The sequence below is a fragment of the Lineus longissimus genome, chromosome 3 (assembly GCF_910592395.1).
Source record: "Lineus longissimus chromosome 3, tnLinLong1.2, whole genome shotgun sequence".
NCBI classification, from domain to species: Eukaryota; Metazoa; Nemertea; class Pilidiophora; order Heteronemertea; family Lineidae; genus Lineus; species Lineus longissimus.
The window spans coordinates 10,047,024-10,071,327 of NC_088310.1; the positions used below are offsets into that span (position 1 = coordinate 10,047,024).

The 24,304-nt window shown below is 40.8% G+C and overlaps 1 protein-coding gene across 1 annotated transcript in view; it reads right to left on the reverse strand.

Moving 5' to 3' along the window:
* The window catches only part of LOC135485698 (leucine-rich PPR motif-containing protein, mitochondrial-like), a 58,752-nt gene that overhangs the window by 18,993 nt on the left and 15,455 nt on the right, over window positions 1-24,304 (reverse strand). The window contains exons 8-27 of the mRNA XM_064768086.1: window positions 24,164-24,251; window positions 23,196-23,300; window positions 22,213-22,410; window positions 21,142-21,285; window positions 20,337-20,406; window positions 19,245-19,381; window positions 16,362-16,449; window positions 14,973-15,067; window positions 14,078-14,224; window positions 13,124-13,198; window positions 12,507-12,566; window positions 9,741-9,869; window positions 8,834-8,976; window positions 6,659-6,744; window positions 5,428-5,662; window positions 4,404-4,528; window positions 3,696-3,802; window positions 2,705-2,773; window positions 1,185-1,275; window positions 480-628 (exon numbers count right to left, since the gene is read on the reverse strand). Coding sequence (XP_064624156.1) covers window positions 480-628; window positions 1,185-1,275; window positions 2,705-2,773; window positions 3,696-3,802; window positions 4,404-4,528; window positions 5,428-5,662; window positions 6,659-6,744; window positions 8,834-8,976; window positions 9,741-9,869; window positions 12,507-12,566; window positions 13,124-13,198; window positions 14,078-14,224; window positions 14,973-15,067; window positions 16,362-16,449; window positions 19,245-19,381; window positions 20,337-20,406; window positions 21,142-21,285; window positions 22,213-22,410; window positions 23,196-23,300; window positions 24,164-24,251 — 2,341 coding nt within the window. The remainder of the gene's footprint in view (window positions 1-479; window positions 629-1,184; window positions 1,276-2,704; window positions 2,774-3,695; window positions 3,803-4,403; window positions 4,529-5,427; window positions 5,663-6,658; window positions 6,745-8,833; window positions 8,977-9,740; window positions 9,870-12,506; window positions 12,567-13,123; window positions 13,199-14,077; window positions 14,225-14,972; window positions 15,068-16,361; window positions 16,450-19,244; window positions 19,382-20,336; window positions 20,407-21,141; window positions 21,286-22,212; window positions 22,411-23,195; window positions 23,301-24,163; window positions 24,252-24,304) is intronic.

A 24,304-nucleotide genomic window follows, 5' to 3' on the forward strand; every position in this document is an offset into this window, starting at 1 on the left:
AATCATGAGACTTATATAGCGCTAAATCCAACTGGTTTCAGTCGCTCAAAGTGCTTCACATTATTACCCCCAGCTATTGGCCTGTACATTCGTGATTCAAGCTCTACTCTCTGGGAGTATCACAGGTCCGAGCTACAGCTATACAGAGCTCAGGGCTAACATTCATAGTTTGCCATCCCTGCCAGCCAGGTACCATTTACTCCTGGGTGGAGAGAAGCAAATAGGGTAAAGTGCCTTGCTCAAGGACACAAAGACGAAACCGCGGTAACCCTTCCCGAGAAACAAACCCACGACCTCCTGATTATGAGCCCAGTGCTCTAACCACTACACCACTGATCTTCCCTAAATTTTGCCAGCAAACGCCATATATTTAAAATGCACGGCCTATCGAAAATCAGCACAGTCACCAACTTCCAGCTTCGCGAACATTTCCCGGTTTACAATGTTAACGGTATCTGAATGAAAAAAAAGTAACTTACCGGTATGTCTGGTATTTCAAATGGCACCTCCTTTCCTTTGCTCATCAGTGTTTTGCCTAGGTAGCGCAGCGTTCTGCCTCTCGGGTTGAGGTTTTCCTCTTCCATCACACTGAGGACATTCAATGCTTTATCCATGTCGTTCTCCACACCTGTAATTACAACAGGATCAAGAACCTTGCTTCTAACTGAAATTAACTGGGCATCACACCCTGTTAAACTCTCGCTATGCCATCAAAACGCAAAATCAAACCAGCACCATCGGGAATACCAAATTCGATGGCCACCTAGTGGCCATATCAAATAGTTGATTTAGCTCAACACCAACAATTCAATTCGTCTGATTATCCCATTTGTTAAATAAATGAATAAATTATGTCATCACTATTTGTTGTATCATTTCATTTGGAGATGTAACTCCTTTGTGTGTTTTACTAGAGAATTTTAGTGACACCACAGTGTAAATGGTCTGAGGAAAACACAATTCACAAATCAGCAAGTTATAAACATATAAATGGAACCATCTCCTAAGTTTTCTAAGGTTTTTAAAACTTTTTTATTCAACATGTTTTTAAACGTTTTGATCCCAGGAGACGAAATTCACCAAAAACATTAACGCCTGTGGTTTGCATTAAACCTGTAAGAGGAATAAAGTCTGAAATCTGCTAAAAATTGGAAATTTGACACCCCTGCTTAAACCTTACTTACAATAACCCTTTATGAGCAAGAAGAGCAGGTGTTCTCTGTCCAGACTGAATAGTCCCTTTGTGACATTCACCAAACTTTCTAATTCCTTTATCTGAAACACAGAGGTCAGACATAAAATAAGACTGTCATCTTATAATGAAGGCATAAACATTTCATTAGGGAAAGCACAGCCTGCGATTTATTTCAGCAAATAGAACTCTCTTATCAGAGAAGTCGCATTTGACAAGGCCTAATCAGCAGGTTGATAAAATGATCATTGATAACGACCTTATGAGGAACCTGCACAACAAAACCTGCAGGCAAGTGGACCATGGTTGTAATAAGAAAACCATTTCCCGGGTCAATGATTATTGAATATTTCATCCCTTAATTACTCTACATGTGGAAATAGCACCAAAAATGTTGTTTTATTGGTCCTTAATTCGATTTTGATGAGCTTTAGGGAGAAAATCAACAAAACTTAAATTTTAATGGAAAATGCACTGGAAAGTGTACTTTTTAGTACTGGTGCTGCCATCTGGATTTTTATTTCTGCAGGTTCCTCATTACCAGAGTAGATATTTGCCAGTTCTGGCACATCAATATTGAGCTGGTACTAGGTGGTTTTCCTTAAGCAAGTTCAGAAAAATCCCAAGCTGATGGATTCTGACACAATCTGAACACACCGGCCCCAGCCAATCTTCACCGCCTGACTCGTCGTAGTGGAGTAGGCAAGATGCTTCTCTGGGAAAACGACAACAAGCCCTCTCATAAGGAAATTGGTCCATGACGTGACATCGTGGCCAAAATGACAAGACGTCAACATCATGGCGTTGCCAATCCTAACGTTGTGTTACATGTCACATGTGAACTTAGTAGGCCTAAAGACAACGCAAACCGCTGATAATGTAAATGATGTCACATGAGATGACAGAGCCAGCAAATGACATCACAATGCAAGCACAATGATGGAATAGATCTCGCAAGATGTGATGGTTTTTGCAGCCGCTGTTTCATTCAGTTCGCTGTTCTTCTGATAAAACCTTCCCGCATTTGAGGCCAAAAAAAGTGTTCTGTTTCTGATTTCATGGTCCACTGAAAATTGATGCGGTCATGCGTTTTTTTGTTTTTTCTGGGTCAATTTTTATTACTTTTGTAGGTGTATGTGGCGATTTCCAAACAGTAAAAACTTAGGTAAAACACTACAGATTGCCTACTTTTCAGCTTCAGCAATCAATTTTGACTAACAATATAATATCGTTCCATGTTTGTTCAGGTTTCTGCTATTGAGAAGATTGAATAGCAGAGAGCGGCCATGATCAATGCCCAGAGGGAAATTCTATAGGTCATTCAGCGTGTATAGTTCCAGAAAATGCCACGTGGCACTCGATATCGTCTGCTTGAAAATATTGACGGAAAAAAAGAAAAAATATTGACGCGCAGGGGTTGGAACTGATGCGTGCGGAAACAGAACACTTTTTTTTGCCTAAGCCTTGAAAAGGTCTGGACTCACTACGCCACTGTAAATCAAGGAGACCTACCTTCTTTCTGTTTATAAGCTGATTTCCATAGCTGTCTATTACGTCCATCATGGCGCGCATACCTGGGGTCTGTAGGAGGAGAAAATATATTTACGAAAATATATCACCGAAATTCTAAGAGGGAAGAGCTGGGTCTTGCTGATTTTAATAAGGAATTGTAAAAGGCCTTTGTGACAGGATATCCTAGGCTGTAACGGAAGTATCATTTAATATCATTTTGATCGCAGCGGTCCTCGGTGTGTGGTAAAGTTTGATTTGAAGGCAAAAATTCACTCTGAGGCCTTATAGATTAGAAATTGAAACCTCGCGGTTCGTTATAGGTTGTCTAGTCAATACAGCTGGATAGACCTCAAATTATATTTCAAACTTGCAGATGCTGCCTCAGTTTTGGTTGCATTTTCAATTTACCGCAGTGGTCTTGATTAGACAACCAACGACCACCAGCTTGATATTTTGATATCAAACTTGTGGTCGTTAATCCCTTAATTTAACAGTGACGTGGGAGCATTTGCACCCTAACAGCCAGCAGGGGCTCCATGGTAAATAAGAAAAGTGACATAAGCGGAATAGGTCATCAACTGATGTTGGGGAGGGGGCTGATATAATTAAATAGGTTGCAAAACAAAAGCAAACTGAATGGACTAAAGGTATTTTGATGATCACACCAGTCCGTTGCGCTGAATAAAAAATGTACAGCGTAGAATCATGGGAATCCCCTCCAAGTTTTTCTAAAATCAGGACTGGGCCATCTGCTGCAGCCGGAACAAAGTTCTAACGTGTACTCTATAACTCGCACAGATGTGAGATCAGACGACGGAAAATGGTTGCTCGCAGCAGTGCGAGATTATTCCTTAAAGGTTTAAGCACAGTAGCCATCAAACCATGTAGAAAAATATTATCTTAGGCACCTTAAAATCAAGATTTAAACCTGAGGCATTGGGGGGGGGGGGGGGGGGGGTGAGGGGCTATTCGACAGCTGCAGATGCCATACCTCCAAGATCCTCCTTGCCTGCGATTCCTTCCCACATTCCACAAAGCTAAAGAACAAATGATGCAAGGCCTGCATCTCTCCAAGACTTGAGCTGGCAATGTCCATTACTGAAAATGTGACGAGTGTATAAAAGAGTCAAGCGTTAGTTCATTCGTAAATGACATGTCCACATCGTTTTGGGCTCTGGAGTGCAAACTACTGGTCAGATTTCAGTTTTGTTTTTATTGATCTGATTCTCACAAGCGAAGAGGATTTTTAAATTTTAGTAACCAGAAAATAAAATTTTGTAAAAAACTTGGCCCATACAGGTGACCACTACCCAAAACTACCATTGTGTTCTGTTTACATCTTGTGGAAATGGGTGGTAATATCACAATACAAGGTTTTGCATTTGATGAAGGGCGTTTAAGTGTCTACCGACCCAAATTTCTCTTGAGAACGTCTTTTGTCCAGACGACCCCAAAGAACCAGATCGACTTTACCAGTGTAGCATTCCATTCATTTCAACCCTTTAAAACCCAAGTTTCCACAGAAATACCACCCAATAAAGCCTGAATATCACAAGCCTCACAAAGCTGTAATAAGTGTTTTAAGTAAAGGGGTGCCGAATAACTTTCTGTGACTACAGTCAAGATTGGGCAAATAGAGAGGTTTCCTTTTTGGTCGACTGAAGTCGAGATCAGGCTTCAAAGGGTTAATGTGACTAACCTTCCTGTAGCTTCTCCGGACTCTCTTTCTCGATCAGCCGTTTAAAGATGTCTTCAACCCTGGGTGTTCTTCTGTACTGCTTGTTACAGTAGGTCACTGCTTGTACTGCTCCGTCGATATCATCCCTGGAAAAGTTAACAACTTAACCTCTTGAATCCCAAAACTTGAAAATCCCGGGATCCCAGGCAGGTCACAAGGTTGTGAAATTGGGTCTGACTTTCATGATGTATAGGGCCCGCATACAACCGCAAAAGTCCAGTACCGAGGCGCCATCTACCCAGGTATGCTCTAACTGACCCTACTGTACATCAAACACGCTAAAACAAGCAATAAACTAGTGTCCCAGCTCAAGGGAATAAAAATATCACTGAGACCGACATGTCGGTCGTTGGGAAAAAATGTTATATCAAAATGATTGACTGGTCGGTCACCGGGATTCAAGAGGTTAAAGTGGCTCGTACTCATCAGAGAAAAGTCGTCAATCCATATACAGTAGAACCTCTCTATTAAGGACACCCTCGAGACTGACCAGTGCTGTCCTTAATAGAGAGGTGTCCTCATTAGAGAGGTCAAATTGAATGGAAACAAAAAATTTGGGACCAAAACTAGTGTCCTTACTAGAGAGGTTGTCCTTAATAGAGAGGTGTCCGCTAAGGGAGTTTCCACTGTATTTTCAAAATAGTAGCATGTTAAAAGGATTCAATGCTTAGTGCAGTTATTATAGTTCATCAGTTCACTCCTAGGTGGCCAAATCTGCTTCATCCCGTCCTGACACCTGGAGGCAACTCAAGAACTAAAATCTTTTATCAGTTAAGAGCAGTAGGAAGGATTTTCTGGAGACTTATGTCAACTGTTTTTACTGGAACTTACTACTGCATAAGAGCATTTTACTCTGCCTCCAGAATGTTTTCACAAATTCGAAAACTAAGCCTCTTTTTGGACTTGGCCCAGGGCCTAGGCTTTTTGTTTCATTCAAAGGGCACTGTCAAACCGTCACAAATGCTAACCGTGCAAACAAACTTACTTGTCTAGATATCCTTTGACATAAGCCTGAAGTAGACTGTAGCAGCCAGTCTTAATGTAACCACATTCAAACAGGGTCTTCATGAGCTCCACTGGGGCTTCCATCTGCCCGGCGGCTTGGCAGTTCTCAATCAGTCTGATACAGTGATCATCATGCACGTAGCTCTCTGCCATGTCCTTCTCTTTCATGTAAGATTGGTTTTTGGCATGGTAATCCCGCAAGGAGGAGACCGCGGCTGGAAGGAGGAGAAGTCCAGATTGTCATAAAAAATGTCAACCAAAAAAATTAAAAAAATTAAAAAGATCAAAATATGGTATCATGTTTCTCACTTATGAACTACAGTAGAATCTCTCCATCAAGGACACCATCGGGACTGACAAGTGCTGTCCTAATAGAGAGGTGTTTTGATTAGAGAGGTCAAATTGAATAGAAACAGCCAATTTGGGACCAAAACTAGTGTCCTCAATAGAGAGGTTGTCCTTACTAGAGAGGTGTCTGCTAAGGGAGGTTCTACTGTATGTGTTAATGAATAACATTAGCAAAGGGATGCCTTGGGCTGTTATGAGGTTGAAAGTGACGGGACAAAATAATGACATTGACTTACTAACAGTGCAGCGCAACACCACACTAAGCATGATTGATCATGCCACAATGAAGGAAGTTTCTTTTTTCAGGTTTAATGTCGTAATCATTGCATTCTACTACTATTAACTACTGTACTTTCAGTAGTGCTAAAACAACACCAGAATTTATCTTCAAAACTAGTGAATAATTTCCTTTGAAACTGGTGTAGAAGACCAAAAGTAACCTGGTCATAACATGGTCAAATGGAGCACGGTTGCGAACTGTTTAAGTTGACCAGCTCTCTTTTTAACTTAGGTCATTGGTTGGGACCCAATTTTGTTACCTTTTTGTACTTCACAGGTTGACCTTAGGCCTCAGGTGAGCGCTTAAATGATGGCCGCTGCTTAGGACTCCAGAGTGGCTCAGTGAAAAACTGGTTGGTAGAAAGCGCAATAGATGATTCCAAGGCTGGCAGTCACGTTTCGTTGCTGCAGTGATTTGACCTGGGTGGTGAGTTCTTGTCTGTCTGACGAAATTCGCCCCCCCCCATCTGGTACACACCCATTCCAGATGACGTTCCACCAATATGTCCGGGGAATCGTGTATAAAAACTGCCATAATTACTATGCAATTTATTTATCATCAAGTCAACTCCCTTGGTTCTTACCTTCAACATTTCCCTGTTTTGCATAAAGGGCTGCCAAGTTGATGATCTCCGACCCATATGCTCGGAAATGATCAAAGTCATTCTCACTGGAAAGAAATAGGAACACGTATTTGTTTACTGGTACCTCTATGGCTACATTCAGTTGCCAGCATTTCTTAAAGGGACTCTATAGACAGCAGTTAAGTAGGCAAGATGAAGTTACATGAAGTCACCAATAGGGGTCTCTCACATCTCACAGTACATTGAAATGATTCACACTTGTACGAGGAATATACTTCCTGCTAAGTCTGACATTACCCAGGGCCTGTACTGTGCATATGAGTCACCCAAAGATGGCCAATTTAACCCCCTGCTCCTGCCTATAGTCCCCCTTTAACACTTTTAATGCAATATGACCTATGTCTTGGTTTTCTGTCCGAAGATACCCCACTTCCAGCTGCTGATCTGTTCTCTCAAGACTTTGAAGTAAGAACTACAAAAACATCCTCAAGGGAAGATAGGTACTTTCTTTGGTTATAAATATCCATTGTAAAGCAATTCTGACAGTTTTAGGGGGTGGATGGGGTGATGGAAAAGGGGTAATTTTGGTTACTTTTCAACCAGAGAAGTTAAATATAGATGGGGATATACAACAAAGTAATCTTTTCTCTGTTGATTCATCAAGCTCTGGTTGGGGAAGATATTGCAAAAGAATGTTACGCAGCTATATGTATTTCTAATCGATTTTTTTCGTGGGTTCTAAAAAGGGGTTGAAACACTAGCACTGAAACAGTGAACGTGTCCAGTTGCCCCAATTATCAAACTAAACTATCAAGTAGAGTTATAGTTGGTTTCAGGTTCCTAACTTTTTTCATGGCTGGTTTTATAGCTGACCCTGTTGATGGATGTTTATGGTATTGATACCGAACTGGAGGTATTGGTTGTCTCGGTTAATCCCCATTTCGCCTACACCCATTTCGCCTACAAAATTTACCCGTTTCGCCTACTCACCATTTCGCCTACACCCATTTTGCCTACTCACCATTTTGCCTACTCGCCATTTCGCCTACACCCATTTCGCCTATTCACCATTTCGCCTATTACCCATTTCGCCTATTACCCATCTTGCCTACATCATTTCAAATGTTTTATGAAAGTGACTTCAAATTCAAAAGACGTTTCAGCCTTCTAGTCTAATTTGAAATGTCTATTGGTGCCAAAATTTTGTAACACTTTTAGAAATATGCAGTTTATCCAACTAAATACCAACTAAATACTATCAGACGAACTGAGTAGGGTCATGAGTAGGGTCATGATTTGGCCGAAAACAGTGGAAATATCATGGTCTCTCAAATTTGTCCAATTTGAAGAAAAAAAATTTGTGGACAACCACCAGTTTTAATAAAATTTCACCATTTACTCGCCTGACTGTCTGGAATGTCATATCCAAATTTCAGATTCACAACCCGAAGCATTATTTGATGCAAGGCGGTCAAACTGTGACAATTTAACTGCAAAAAGGCTTAAAATATCAATGGTGGTCTTGTCTCAAGAGGCTGGGTTGGAATGATAAAGTAGGGTAAAGTTTAACTGGGAAATATGCTATAATATGAAGGAAAAAAACCAAGCTCAACAATTCGTAAAATTGTTCAAATGTCCAGCGCACACCACTCTTTTCCTTTTTAGTAGGCGAAATGGTGAATAGGTGAAGTGGGTGTAGGCAAAATGGTGAATAGGCGAAATGGGTGTAGGCGAAATGGGTGTAGGCGAAATGGGGGTACACCGTTGTCTCACCAAAACCGCTGGTGTGGAGCTAAAATGTAGACCAAAACCGAGGCGTAGCTGAGGTTTTGGTGAATATTTCAGCTCCACTCGTTCGGTTTGGGTGAGACAATCAATACTGACAGTGAGGTATCAATTTCTATTCCAAAACATCTCAAATTAAATAATGAATAATGTGGTTTTAAATGCTTTTGAACTGCTTCCACATTTTGTACCAACCCAAATGGTTTATGGTTGCCTAACCATAACCGCTGAATTCAAAACAAGGCTTCATTGGTGCATCGTGCATTCACACTGTAATCTGTGGTTCATTCTAAACCCAGTTGTTTTAGAATTTGCTACAACAGGAGCAAGTTCATATGTTTTTTCCATAGACTTGCAGAGAATACATGTAGGATTCCGTTCAAATCTTACAGCATTTCCTTGTATTTGAGAGCCTCAGTCAGGTCCTGTTTGTGTCGTGTGGCCAGAAACATCAACGCTCTGATAATATCGGGCGTGTAGATAAATCCAAGTCCATCAAGTTCAGTTTTGATTTCGTCGGCTTTGGCAACATTCTGAAAAAAAATTGTGAAAGCAGGTTAACCCTTTCAGTCCCACATGTACTGAGATTTCCTCCAGTTGTCGGCTCTTCTGAGACTGTCTAGCAAGGGCCTAAACACATGAGATATAAGTTAAAGGCCTTGGTTACTGAAAATGTCAAGATAAGATAGAATGTATGAGGGTTTGAAACTCCCAACAGATGTTGCCAGACTGCTGTATCAGCGAAAATCAGCAGAGAGTGTAACAATTTTGAAAAAGCTTCCTTAAAGTTATCTTATCTGTGTGCCTCCCTAATCAATCATATGGTTCCATCTCAGTTGATGCGTAACAATGGCTTAGCCTCAGACTTGATCTAGGTGTCAGACCAAGGACTACGAAACGTCATCTATACAAAAGTCACACAGTTTTGGTACAAAAAGAAAGTACAGTATAACCTCCCTTAGCAGACACCCTCTTTATTAAGGACACTAGTTTTGGTCCCAAATTGGGTGTTTCCATTCAATTTGACCTCTCTTATCACGACAGCACTTGTCAGTCCCGAGGGTGTCATCAATGGAGAGGTTCTACTGTACCTTTCAACTTGGATTAATCAATCATGTTGGCTAAAACGTTTTTTTATCCTAACTGGGGCTCCTTTGTCAATCTTGGTTGGTCCAGGCAAACCAACTTGATATCTTTCCTGATGAATTTGATACTAAAACGGTAAGAACTCAATATCGCACTCTCCATTGCCAAAATTGCAACATTTTTTTCAATATGAAATGGAATGCAGACTTACCCCAGCAAGGCAATGTTTTTCCAGCAGCCATCTGAGAGGGCCCCGGATATTCGCATCACTTGCTCGGCTTTCTTGCAAAAGTGCCTCAAGTTCTTCCATTGATTTTGATCCCAACATAGTTTGCTCAAACTGGAAAAGAGTTCTCTAACAATCAAATTCTGGAGACATTGGTGATGTGATCTCTATTCTAACTTTATTACTACAGAATCTCTTAAATGGAAAAAAGAGAGTTTACAAGTCATGTACACGATCATGCACACTATGCATTATCATGCTTTGTTCCATGGTTCTAAAATAAAAATATATGGATTTTGAACGAATCGCACTCTACAGTGCAAATGCACTATGCGCAAACTAAGCATCGTTTTTAATTCAGCGGTTATGGTTAGGCAACCAAAATGTGGAAGCTGTCAAAAAGCATTTAAATTCACATTTTTCGTTGTTTAATTTGAGATATTTTAGAATAGAAATTGATACCTCAGTATCGGTATTGATTGTCTCACCAAAACTGCCCGGGTGGAGCTGAAATGTTGGCCAAAACCTCGGCTCTGCCAAGGTTTTGGTCGGCATTACAATTTAGGTAAAACACCTGATTTACAGTATTTTTTAAAAGAAATATAGTTTACACCCCTCACCGAATTCCGAAATAATTGGCAGAACTGGACATTACCCTATGATTCTTCTAAAAAGCCACAAAAAGTCATACAAACAACACAGAAAATGTTCCTAGAACTCCCTAGCAACAAACTGCATAATAAAACATTGTCTAAGGCATCCAAAACCTTATGGGCTGTAAATCTGAATTGACCGGACATTTTGACAGAAAATCGTCTGCTAGCTGTCTCCACCATATACACCAAACCATCACTCGACCACAGTACATGTAAGAAAAAATATTGGAACACAGCTGTTAGTAATCTAGAATGACTGTAGATGTCTCTCAGATCGATTCCAGACAGTGCTGAGCACAGCTTAACCGTGTGTAGATAGTAATGTATGCAAACGGCATAGGTCGTTCAACGTTACTGGCGCCTGATTTACCCAAACGACTTATGCCGTTCAACAGTCTCAAAGAGTTAATTCCTGTATATGAAGAGTTAGATTGATCATACATCTAAGAGTAGATGACAACAGAAACAGTGGTTAATTGTAGCGCCTTCAGCTTGGTGTATTAGAGCCTTAAAGGGTAACTCGTGTCAAATTTCACCATATAATGTTTTGACAAATGACTATGTCACTTGCTCATAAATCGGTAAGGTTTTCGAATCAAAATGCACATTTTCTAGAAATTGATGGTTTAATCCCACCCACGATGTTTTCGTTGATGACGTCACAACATGAACATTTTCGCGGTCGCGGAGCTTTACATTCAGCGATTTTATAATAAATCTAATCAAAAATGGAAAATTTGAGCTTTACATTTGTGATCAACAATTAAAAACGGACGTATTTCCGCAAAGTTGTAAATCACATCATAGTATCACTTTAAGGATGTCATAGCTTTGGTTTTTTGTAGGCAGATGGCGCAGTGGGGCAATATGTCATGCTTCATTGGAACTAGACTAGGCCTATTAAATTCAACAAGTATATAGGCCCCAAGTGCTGGTGTGGTGTATACAGAGCACGTAACTGGCGTTGTTAACAAAGAGGTTAATTACATGTACATTGCCATCATGTTTAGTTCGACAGTATGTTTTTATGCAAAATCGGAAACTTTTACGGACAAAATGAAATGGTCCAGGGACCATGTGCTCACCTGTGTCGAAGGGGAGGCTATGGAGTCAGTGATTCTGACATTGGTAAAGCTGTATATATCATTTTATGGTCAGACCAGCAATTGTCAATGATCCCTGTATGGTGCACATGATGTGCATTTGTAAATACAAGGTCTAATTTGGTGTGGTAATCAGTTGTTGACCTTTAGCCCCCTATTGGCCAAACCGTAAATCGTATGACGCCACGATTCAGTCTCTGAGTAAAGGTCACCCAAGGGTAAATATGTACCAAGTTTGAGTTCAATAGCCTCAGCGGTTACAAAACGTGCCACCATTGACCTATCTTACCTTGAAAATTAGGTCAAATCAAAAACCCGGAGGATATGTGATGTCCCATTAGTAGAAGTACCTACCATATTTTTTTAAAAATTTTCGGACCAGTAATAAGGGAGAAAACGCATTTCTTCATTTTTTACCTTTGGCCCCCTGGTGGCCAAACCGTGAAACATATGAGACCGCGTTTTGGTCTCTAAGTAGTGGTCACCAAGGGGTACATGTGTACTAAGTTTCAGTTCAGTGGCTTTAGCGGTAACAAAACGTGCCACCCATGTCTAACGACGACGGACGACGACGACGGACGCTGCGTGATGGTAAAGGCTCACAGGTGAGCCAATAAAAATGAATACCCTGTGGAGTCGGATGTTATTTCATATCTCACAAGTGTTATGGTCATACTTTAGCAAGAGTTGATAAAGACTAGTCTTTATTAATTCTAACTAATAGTAACAGATTTTGAGCATAGAAAATCACTGGAACAATCCTCACACCATCTCCTCTACAAAGGATTATGAAGATGTGTATTGACCCAATGCAATCCCCTCACAGAACACACCAACACTGAGACGCCCCCTCCACGGAATGAATTACTGAAGTAGCTCTCAATATCTAGAATAGTTCACAATCTCCAACCCAACCCCAATGCAATGGAATGTCCTGATAACAGCTCATAGCTCAAATATGTTCATTATTATTCATTGGCCCAATATCTTACCGGTTGTCTTCGTTCTGCTCGTGCTATCACAGGAACTGTCACTTTCACTGCTACCAGTTGCTGGAATATGAAATCAAGAATATAAGAACAGTTTAACCCTTCAAAGATTGTAACTAGAGTAGAACCTCTCTAGTAAGGACAACCTCGGGACGGGCAAGTGCTGTCCTTAATACAGGGTTTCCTGATTAGAGAGGTCAAATTGAATGGAAACAACCAATTTGGGACCAAAAGTAGTGTCCTTAATAGAGAGGGTGCCCTTAATGGAGAGGGTGCCCTTAATAGAGAGAGTGTCCTTAATAGAGAGGGTGTCCTTAATAGAGAGGGTGTCCTTAATCGAGAGGTGTCCGCTAAGGGAGGTTCTACTGTATTTCGTAAATTAAAGGCAAACCCATTATTATTTACATCAAAATACAATCAAAGATGAGAAAGTTCTACCATCAGTGCTTTTCACTGAGCCTGAGAACGGTTTGCTCATGAAAGCCCAATAAAATGTTTTCGCACTCGTTGATTTTCACTGGCCAGTTTATGAGATTGGAGAGAAATCAACATTTGATCGGCAACTTTAGATCCAGGGCCGAATTCAGAACATCCCAGCCATCACTGTTCAGAATACAAACCTCAATCAACTTTAATGAAACACCAAGTGCAGTCAGTCTCTCTGTTAATCTTTCACTCTCAGTAACTCCCAATTTCTGCAAAAAACATTAATTTTTTTATGAACAACCCGTCAAGTAGGCAAAAATGATGTAATGACACCGAACCTGCAAGAGCAGTTTATCTTGTAGTTGGAAATTATTCATCAGCAATGATCTTATAAACTTCATCTCAAGTATTTAACTGTAAGATGTAAGTATATCTCCTATCTTTTCATGGTCGATGAACTCTCCTGGATACAGGGTGGGTCAGGGGGTGCAATATTGTTATGTCACAGCATGGTCTGTAGATATGTGCTCTGTATATATCTCCCATCTTTTCATGGTTGATCAACTCTACCAGGAACCAGGTGGGTCAGGGAGCGCAATATGGTTATGTTACAAAGTGGTCTGTACACATTGACATACAGAATTTCTTTCTCGGTGTAAGACATGGCAACTGAGCGTACTTTTTAACAACAAAGAGTTTACAGAATATCCAGGGCACAAGTACAAATTTCAACCGACAGTGCGACAATACTCCACGAAGGTACTGCACTCGAACCAGAAGAAGAAAAAGAAGTATTTGCAATGGAAGCAGGTTGGCGCCTTGTTTAAAAACATGGCGCAGGCCCCTTTTATGTAGACAGTTCAGCTTTAATATCTATCATTGCAGGCTGTGATGGTGTTCCCTTACTTCTCATGGAAACACACAGTTCAGCTTTAATATCTATCATTGCAGGCTGTGATGGTGTTCCCTTACTTCTCATGGAAACACACGGTTACGATTAATCAACCTTACAATGACTATTGTGCGCTGAAATACAGACGCTGTGGTATTTGTGTATGTTTTCCACTCATCATCCCATGTCAGTCTTGAGGACAATGTCCTAAGAAGTAGGCTGGAATAAGATCACTTTAAAATGAGAGTTTTCTCACCTTGTCCACCATAGACTGTATAACAGCTTCTAGACGGTCAGTGTCACCAGAATACATATCCATCACTTTGAAGAGAAATGTTGTAGCGAGATCTGTCACTCGGAAATCGCGACTCATGAATGCACCATCCTGGGCCAACTCCAGCAGCTGCAAGATGAAACAACGAATTTTGACGAGTTGGTATAATTTCTTATTGATCAAACTCCACCTACTTCACATCAACAGCAAAGAGGGAAAATGACTTCTAACTTTTGAGTCCCGCAAGTGAGATTTGGAGACTCATGATCTCAGCTGCCAAGACCAGATTAAAGAAAAAGTGTAGATGGAGGGAATCCCCTTCTTGAGGGATTCATTTTCTTTCTTGTCTAGGCTCTCTTGCACGTTTGAGAGCCAGTTCATGTGGCCAGCACATTTGGGTGTGCTTTAAAAATTTCTCATCTGGCAATACAACATCGACATGGTCGTTAGATGGTGAACGTGAATATGTTACAGTAGAACCTCTCTATCAAGGACACCCTAGGGACTGACAAGTGCTGTCCTTAATAGAAATGTGTCCTGATTAGAGAGGTCCAATTGAATGGAAACACCCAACTTGGGACCAAAACTAGTGTTCTTAATAGATATGGTGTCCTTAATAGAGAGGTGTCCGCTAGGGAGATTCTAATCTATATCCATTCTGGGCATTCTGACAACGATGTCTTCAAGATGGATATTTACATTTACGGTACTTGAAAATACAACTGAATATTAAAAATGTGATATGAAAATATTTATGTTGGTGTGATTGCAAAGAAATCTTTTATACGGGCTATGCCATGGGATGGTTAAGTAAAAATATTGGATTTCTTGTGTAAATCATGCTTTGCATTTAAAACTCTTGTTTTTTTTTACTAACCTGGACTGCAGCATCCGAATCCCTCGTGTTTTTGAACTGATCCAAGAGATAAGGCCGCAAGAGAGCATGGTAGAATCGCACATCTCTCCCTTTCGCTGAAGGGAAAACAACGAACTGTAAGGGGCTGTTGCAAAATGAAAGTGAAGCCAATAGAAACGAAATATTTTAGTTTCTCCTCCAACCCCCTCCCTCCAGAAACTAAAAGTGTCATGATTTTTGGTTTCACTTTCGATAGGCTTGTGTTGCACCTTTTGACTTTTGGCATTTTGGGACATACTTCAAGGCAGGATCATAATATGCTTGAGGGCAACAGGGGGTTTGAAAATTCTGGTAGTAACAGGCTACCCAGGAAAAGTATGAGGCTATAAGGCATTTAGGAGCAGATTTGGGCATTTTGAGGGTCAGAAAACACTTCAGGAAGGATCATAAATATATACCCCTAAAAAGAATCTTTTTTGTATATTTTTGATGAGGTCGAAAAAAAGGAAGAAAAGTTTTCGTTTTTATTTGCTTCACTTTCATTTTGCTACAGCCCGTAACAATATAGGCTTAACTCCCTTTTATACAATAACATAATATGTAAGCCCCTACATAAATAGCCCCGGCTTCCATAATGCAAACTAAATGCATAACTTTGTCGATGATTTCTCGAAGTGGTCAATCAGGAAATGTTTTCATTTTGAGAGATTCGGTTTAATTTGAATGACTCTGGATTGGATGCACTGCCCTATATTTTATTATGAAAACTACTTTGAATATCACCATGATTATTGGTATGAAAGTAGACATGGGTAGTAGAACCCAGATGGCGATGTTATGACAATTTCAGAAAAATTGCAGATTGGACACTTCGTGAAATTATCGCTGACTTGTCCAATCTGCAATTTTTGATAACGACAAAAATAGGCAGTGTCAAATTTCACCATTGTCCCAAAGGACTCCAATTGTTTCACTTCGAATCCACTCATTCATTCTTTGTTCTTCATGTTTTTGGGCTCTTGAGCACAAATTTCTGGTTGGGATTTGTTTGAAGTATGGATTCTGTTGACCCGAGCGACGTGAGCGAACAGGATTTCTAGGGATCTGAGTCCTAAACATTTAGGACAAATAATTAGTAAATTTGTCTTGATCCAACACGTATTTGCCTTCCACTAATTCCAATCTTTTTTTACAAAACAGATGTTATTTTTGGAACAAAATTGCATAGTCCACTCTGGCAACAAATATTTGACCCAAAAATGATCTGAAAATTACTGCGTCAGATGTGCATTACCGCTCCTTCAATATTGATTTTAGCAACATTAGTTGGTATTTTGATTCAGATGCTTCAAAAAGATATTAGAAATCTAAAGCGTAAATTCATTTCAAAATGCCGAAACTTTTACTTACCAAAGGTAACAACTTCTTCAGCCTTCCCACTTTTCAGTAGACCAAGCATAGATGCAAAATTCACATCTCCTGCTGCTATGCCGGCCGACTGCAAATAAAACCAGTTCAATGAAACTTTGGTATAATTTAAATCAACAATAAATAGTTTTAGTGGGCGTTTTATTTTATTCGCTGATCCGAAGATTTGCAAAAACGAAATTCATGAAAAAATATTTTTCACTCAAAATGAAATGGCCAGGGCCATTGTGCTCACCTCATGTGGAGGAAAGATAGATGAAGAGTATGGTATTGTGTCATGTAGTGTTAGGTTTGATGTAGGTCCAACCAATTACAATTTCCCCAAAATGGCCAATTTACAGTACATTTGACCTCTGTGACCTTGAAAAGTAGGTAAAATCAAAAAAGACCCCGGTGACACATTGAATGGTTGTTAGAATTAGATGTACCTATGATATAAAATTGGTGCCAATCAGGCAAGTAATTAAGGAATAATAGCATTTTGAAGAATTTTTGATTTGGCCCCCTCCCTGGAGGCCAAACAGCAAATCAGATCGAACCAAACTTCGGTACCTGAGATCACCTGAACAATGGGTACATATGTACTTAATTTGTGATCAATAGTCATTGCGGTTAAGAAACGTGCCATAGTTACGGCCTGACGGCCAATTTACGCCATTTGACCTCTGTGACCTTGAAAAGTAGGTCAAATTAATGAAATGGTCCAGGGACCATGTGCTCACCTGTGTCGAAGGGGAGGCTATGGAGTCAGTGATTCTGACATTGGTAAAGCTGTATATATCATTTTATGGTCAGACCAGCAATTGTCAATGATCCCTGTATGGTGCACATGATGTGCATTTGTAAATACAAGGTCTAATTTGGTGTGGTAATCAGTTGTTGACCTTTGGCCCCCTATTGGCCAAACCGTAAATCGTATGACGCCACGATTCAGTCTCTGAGTAAAGGTCACCCAAGGGTATATATGTACCAAGTTTGAGTTCAAAAGCCTCAGCGGTTACAAAACGTGCCACCATTGACTAACAGCGGTGCCGTCGGCGAACTTTGACCTATCTTACCTTGAAAATTAGGTCAAATCAAAAACCCGGAGGATATGTGATGTCCCATTAGTAGAAGTACCTACCATATTTTTTTCAAATTTTTCGGACCAGTAATAAGGGAGAAAACGCATTTCTTCATTTTTTACCTTTGGCCCCCTGGTGGCCAAACCGTGAAACATATGAGACCGCGTTTTGGTCTCTGAGTAGTGGTCACCAAGGGGAACATGTGTACTAAGTTTCAGTTCAGTGGCTTTAGCGGTAACAAAACGTGCCACCCATGTCTAACGACGACAGACGACGACGACGGACGCTGCGTGATGGTAAAGGGTCACAGGTGAGCCAAAAACATGTGTGACATATACTGTATGGTGGTCAGATGTACCCATGATATCAAATTGGTGGCAATCGGGCAAGAAGTTAAGGAATAATCACATTTTTAAGGTTTTTGGATTTCGCCCCCTGGTGGTCAAGTGGTGAATCATATTGGACCGAACTTCGCTCCCTGAGATCACCTGACTAAGGGGTACATGTGTACCAAATTTGGGATCAATAGTCATTGCAGTTTAGAAACGTGCCATAGTTACATCCTAACGGCCAATTTACGCCATTTGACCTCTGTGACCTTGAAAAGTACGTCAAATCAAAAACACGTATGATATGTGATGTATCCTTGCTAGGAGTACCTACCATAAAAGTTTTATTGAAAACGGATCATTAATAGGAGACATATCACACTTTTTATGTTTTCAGTTTTGGCCCCCTGGTGGCCAAGTTATGAACCAGACCACACCGAAATTCAGTGTCAGAGTACCTCTGACCTAGGAGGTCATGTGTACAAAGTTTCAAGTTCATAGCACAAGCGGTTAAGAAACGTGCCACACAGGATACGGACGACGACGACGGACACAGGGCTAACGGTGAGCCAAAAACGGAAGAACATTACAATGCACATGTACTGTAGAATCTCCCTTAGCAGACACCTCTCTTTTAAGGACACACCCCCTATTAAAGACACTTCTTTTGGTCCCAAATTGGTTGTTTCCATTCAATTCATCAGGACATCTCTCTATTAATGACAGCACTTGCCAGTTCCGAGGGTGTCCTTAATAGAGAGGTTCTACTGTAATTCAAATTTGATTAGTTATTTAACTGTAGTGCCCCTTCTAGGCAGCCAATGAGCTACCAGCACTTGTTGGCACCATGCCAGACAGCCTGCCAACTTCATGCATAGTCCCCCAGTCTCGATGTAGTTTGACCGCCATAGCAAGAATGAGGTCTGGAGTCCAGTCAAGCCAACTTAATTGCAGCTGTTGGTGCAAACCCCGGGGAAAATCTCCGACTTGCTGCAGTGGTTAACGGGAAGGAAGACGCCGGTCCATAGCCTAATACCATTAGGCCCCGCGTGGTGGTGCTGAGACAGCCGCGGCCGGGGGCCGAATTCTAAACGATTTCATTTTTGTAATCCTTGACCAGAATTTTGGAATGGCAGGATCTTCAGCTAGGAATAAGTTTTAGTGTTTTAACGACGCAAACAATTTTCTAACAGCTGGTTTTTCATGAGTTGTCCGTTTCAATCATAAATCACACAAATTAGATTGTTAGTATGGACAAGCAGATTTGGTTCAAAAAAATATTCCATGTAGAAAATTGAGGGCCAACTTCTGTTATATACGTTGTCCCTATGTATAAGCCCCCGCTAGGTGGCCAGTGTGTAACCACTATTGGCCAGGTCCGGGCCACTCTCTGTAATTGAATCAAGAGAGTGGTTGAGTCTCTCTAGCCAGTCCACTGCACCCGGAGTGTACATAAATCTGGTCAAACATACCCCAAGCTTTTCTACTATACTATCGATGTCCTCTCCAATCTCCAACAAAGATGGCACGACGTACTCGTGTAAGGTGGTCAAGAAATCAAAGGACTTGCTGACTTTCTGTTCCATTGTCTGGACTGCTCTATAAATGCCTGAAAGTTGAGAGAAACTGGTTTGAAGTCATCTTTCTTGTTACTTAGATGAAGAATAATTCAAAACTTAAAGTTAGAACTTCAGAAGGGCCCAAAAATTTTCATTTCATAAAACTGCCAGCCCAGATACCTTGAACTCAGAAATTTATAATTTGTAAATTCATTCCAAAGAGAAAACCAATATAAACAAAATAATGCCTCATTTTGCTGTGAACTCCCAAAGATAAAGGAAATATGGGGCATTTTGTCATCAGTGTGAAATCCTCTATTTCATATGCAGTGCAAGCCGCAGTGCTGGCTATTCGGATATCTTAGACATGTTCGACAGGTTTTAAGATCGCATAAAAACACCATTTCCTTTTGACATTCACATGCATAAGCTTGATAAGCACCACAAAATTAGTTATCAAGGCATGTATTTTGTGATGTAAATCACAGTGACAGCCAGCCAATAGGTCCAACAGCCATTGGATCAGAGCTAACCTTGTAATAAAAGCCCCCATTGTCAGAATTGGGTACCTGGAACTTGATAACATGGTGTCGGATGGATTCCAAATTTTTAGTCCTTATTAATTTGTGTTTAAATCAACACCAGTATCGCAGGGCAGGTTTTGTGCATCGAAGGTGGACAGCTACTCCATCTCTGAGCACTTACCCTCCTGGCAACAAAGTCAAAAGTCTAGCAACTGACACAAAGTTGAAAAGTGTGTTCCCAAGCTACACACAAATGGTTCAGAGCATAGATTTATGAACTTACTATGAACTTTTGATTCAAGATTTGTGAACTATCTATGAACTTTTGATACAAAGTATATAAGGATAGCTCACTTATTACCAGGCATATTGAATCCAGAGCTGTCCTCATTAGAGCTAACAACAGCACAGTTGCCAGTGTGAAGACCAAGAAATATTTAATTCTTAGTTTTTCAACTGAACCCATGAAACAACCCCCTACCTTCAGCATTCTTTGCATTTTTATAGGCTATGAACACTGGCCAAAAGTAATGCGTCCGCAGAGGAAGGCCCTGAAAAAAAGGAACTATTCTTGATTATTTGGACCTAAAATTCAACTGCTGTCTTGGTCATTCGGGCTCGCTTACTTTTGTCTGTCCCTCCAGCGTGGCAGGTGATGACCACTCTATTGTCTCATCAGCCAGTGAATGGCTGGCAATGTTCAACAGGTGACTGTCGCCAAGTCAGTCTAATTCATTAAAGAGTAAGTAGATTGGAGCCACACTGCTTTTCATTACTTTAGTCACAGCGAGCATAATAAAACGACCCAGAAACTTCTGAGCAGATATCAGGTCGCATATGACTTCTATGGGCCAATTTACGTTTGGCTGACCATTCCCGCCAAAAAACCCGCACTGGTCCATGGAGGCCGCCATTTACATTGTATGACGTCACAAAATTGTATTTTACGTCATATCGACCTCGATTGCGCTGAGGTGCGTAAATTTTGCAAGTACCCGACCGCCGACGTCACGAGGACGTCCTTCTTGGATTTTACATGGTATGACGTCATTTTCCAAACATGGCTGAAGTCTGTTTTTGGCGCCAAGATATTTGCCCCTTAAACGGCCGATTCAAATCCCTGATATAGGTCATGTGGCAATATTTCGGCACGGAAATTTGGTCAGTTGTGATATATCGAGTTAATGTCTAATGGGTAAACTGTATTTCGAACGATTTTAAAGGCTCTCTACTTACTCTTTTAAGCAAACATTTTTTTCCCTAGAATATTCCATGGAGCCACCTACCTCATTCACCATTTTATCAAAGCTCTCCAGAGCATATTCCGGTTTCTCATAGACCAACGCCCACTGAGCAATGAAGTCGAGGCGATCTGTGTTGAGCCCTCTTGATGTCAGGTCATTCAAGACACTAACAACTCTTTCCAACGGCTGAAGAGAAGCAAAGACTGATGGTCACCTATAGTGCAACAGTGGTTCAACATTGCAGTTTTGCTTCTTTAGCAGATTTCTTGGTCAGTTATCACTGCTGAGCCAACAACCTCTAGCAAAATAGCAGTGGCAACAAAAGTTAACACTTCACTACGAGAGACCAGCGTTCTAGCCTGATGTGTGATGTCGCACCCTAACAACCCCAGATTTGACGGCAATGGATTTTTAGCTAGATTTTTCACCATTCCCCATGCATCTTGATGACCATGAAAACAGGGTCACTCGTGAAGTGAATATTTTCAGACAAGACCGGCAGATGATTCGCTGAGCTGTCTTGGCAATGAGGAACATGACACAGCTTTGCTTTCAACGGAAAGGAGGCCATGTGGAGAATATATTCCTATTCCTCTTTAAAATCTACCAAACAAGTTTTAAATAAACCTGAAGAAAAGGAGATTGGTTTTTCTTTCCTTTCCTGCATCAGTTTCAGCAGTCTAAGATTGTCTAAGAAGGCATATTTGGTACCAAAAGATGTAGGAGCGGATGATGCAAAGGTGGGTGTGGAAAGATATTGTATTGATTACAACAAGAAAATAACAACGAGGCCTTTAAAGGGACAATATAGGCAGCAGCTAGGCAGGCAAGATAAAGATACACAAAGTTGCCAATAGGGGTCTCTCACATCTCACAGTATGTCGAAATGCTTCACGCTTGCACAAGGAAAATATCTAGTGCTGAATCTGACATGACCCAGGTCCCTTACAGTGAAAATAAGTCACTTCAAGATGGGTAATTTAGCCCTCTGCTCCTGCCTATAGTCTCCCTTTAAATTGTGTAGCTGTTTTTTGACACGCTCTGTAGTAGAGAAAATTGGTGATGACAAATGTTTGGAGAGACTGATGAAAACCAGCTGGATGAAAAACTTACCCGATCATGTTTGATCATTGCCTTGAGTAGAAACCGCCCAAATGTTTTCTCCGCTTCATCCATCAATGTGGGATGTTGCATCGACAGAAACAGCTTGTGCGCGACATCATCGTGACCTCGTGCCACTGCCTGCAGAACGGCATTCATGCAATCCTGGTTGTACCAGGCCATGTTGGACTTCGGACAGAGATCCAAAACCTGCAAAGTAGTAGACAATATCAAAGACCCCATCCAAGTGGACAATAGTCAAAGGCCCCATTCAAGTGGACAATAGCCAAAGACCCCATCCAGGTGGACAAAAGTCTAAGGCCCCATCCAAGTGGACAATAGCCAAAGGCCCCATTCAAGTGGACAACAGTTAAGAGCCCACTCCAAGTGGACAATAGCCAAAGACCCCATCCAAGTGGACAATAATCAAAGGCCCCATCCAAGCGGACAATAGTCAAAGGCCCCATTCAAGTGGACAATAGTCAGACTCATCCAAGCGGACAATAGTCAAAGGCCCCATCCAAGTGGACAATAGTCAAAGACCCCATCCAAGTGGACAATAGTCTGTGATGGACTCTCCCTCTGGCCTCAGGCCAAATGATGGAGACACTAGCTCTTTCGCTACCGTACCCGGCATATACTGGGCCCGTGCACTGCGTACTACTGGCCCGCAGTAATCCATACTGCCAAATTTCCCCCAAGTTCTATCATCACCATAATCCCTATAAGTTTTTTGTTGGTTACACCTGAAAAAACAAGACGGCAGTACTGCACTCAATTCAATGTAGAGCCCCTCCTGTCCCTGTCCCCAAGATTGGGCAATGCTAGCTTTTTTAAAACAAATGTACGATGAAACTTTTCCTAGGCAAATTTGGCCGCCCGGTCTATACTGGGTGTGGGCGAGGGGTACGGTACACTCCCAAATCCCTGCAGTAGCGAAAGGGTTAAGACTTTCCTCTCTGGACTTGTGGTTAGCATGCTAACAGAAGACTTACCTTGTCAAAATGTTGGCTGTAACCACTGGAGCATAGCACCTGCACTACATCTAGGTGATTGCTCGGATAGATAGCCACCTGAGATTCAATGGCTTCAGCTGATATCTAAAACAAAATAAAACTATAATTTAGGCATTTCATACAAAGTATTCCAAGATGGCCAGATGAGATTCAGCTTAAAGGTCACATGCAACACTTTTTAACTTAGGGAAAAAATAATAGGGCATAAGATAACAAACACAATGGTGAAAACCGCATAAATATCGAACTACCCATCTTCAAGTTATGGCAGGTATAAAATTCAAACATTCCAGGTGGTGCAGGAAGCACAAACTGATGATGTACATTGTGCTGTACTGAAATAAAGTTTTATATAGTTTCATGCCTATATTCTAAAATTGGACCTTAACATGTTCACTAAAGGCCATACCTGTGACAAGGTATTTAAGATATAAGCATGAAACTATCAAAACTTTACTTCAGTACAGCACAATGTACATCATCAATTTGTTCTTCCTGCACCACCTGGAATGTTTGAATTACAAACTACTATTTAAATTTAAGATGAGTAGTTTGATTTTTATGTGGTTTTCACACTTGCGTTTCTTATGTTATGCCCTATAATTTATAACCCAAGTTAAAATTTTAATAAAAGCATTTCAGGTCACCTTTAATCATTTCCCTTTTATGCGCGGGGAACCAAGAAAGCAAAAGAAAAGTTGATAAAAATACACTTAAAAATGGGTCTTATGGCTAGTTAACTTCTCCAGACTAAAATCAGAACCATTTGGACAAAACAATTTTTTATTCAGAGGGGGAAGTGCAAGCAAAATTGAGGTTGTGTGTTTATTTTCTTGATGCCATTTTAAATTGTGAATACCTATATAAACTATTCGTTTACATGATTTTACATATTCCAACAGAATGCCCTGTCTTAACCATTTCACTACTGGCCTCCCGGAACTGACCTTTTCTATATTCTCAATGTCTCCTTTTCTTCCGAATTCTATCATCAAAGTGGTGTAGGTATCACCAGATGGAGGAACGCCAGATTCTCTGCAAGAATTAGGATATAGAAATGATGAAATGACAAATTCTGTTAGCACTTT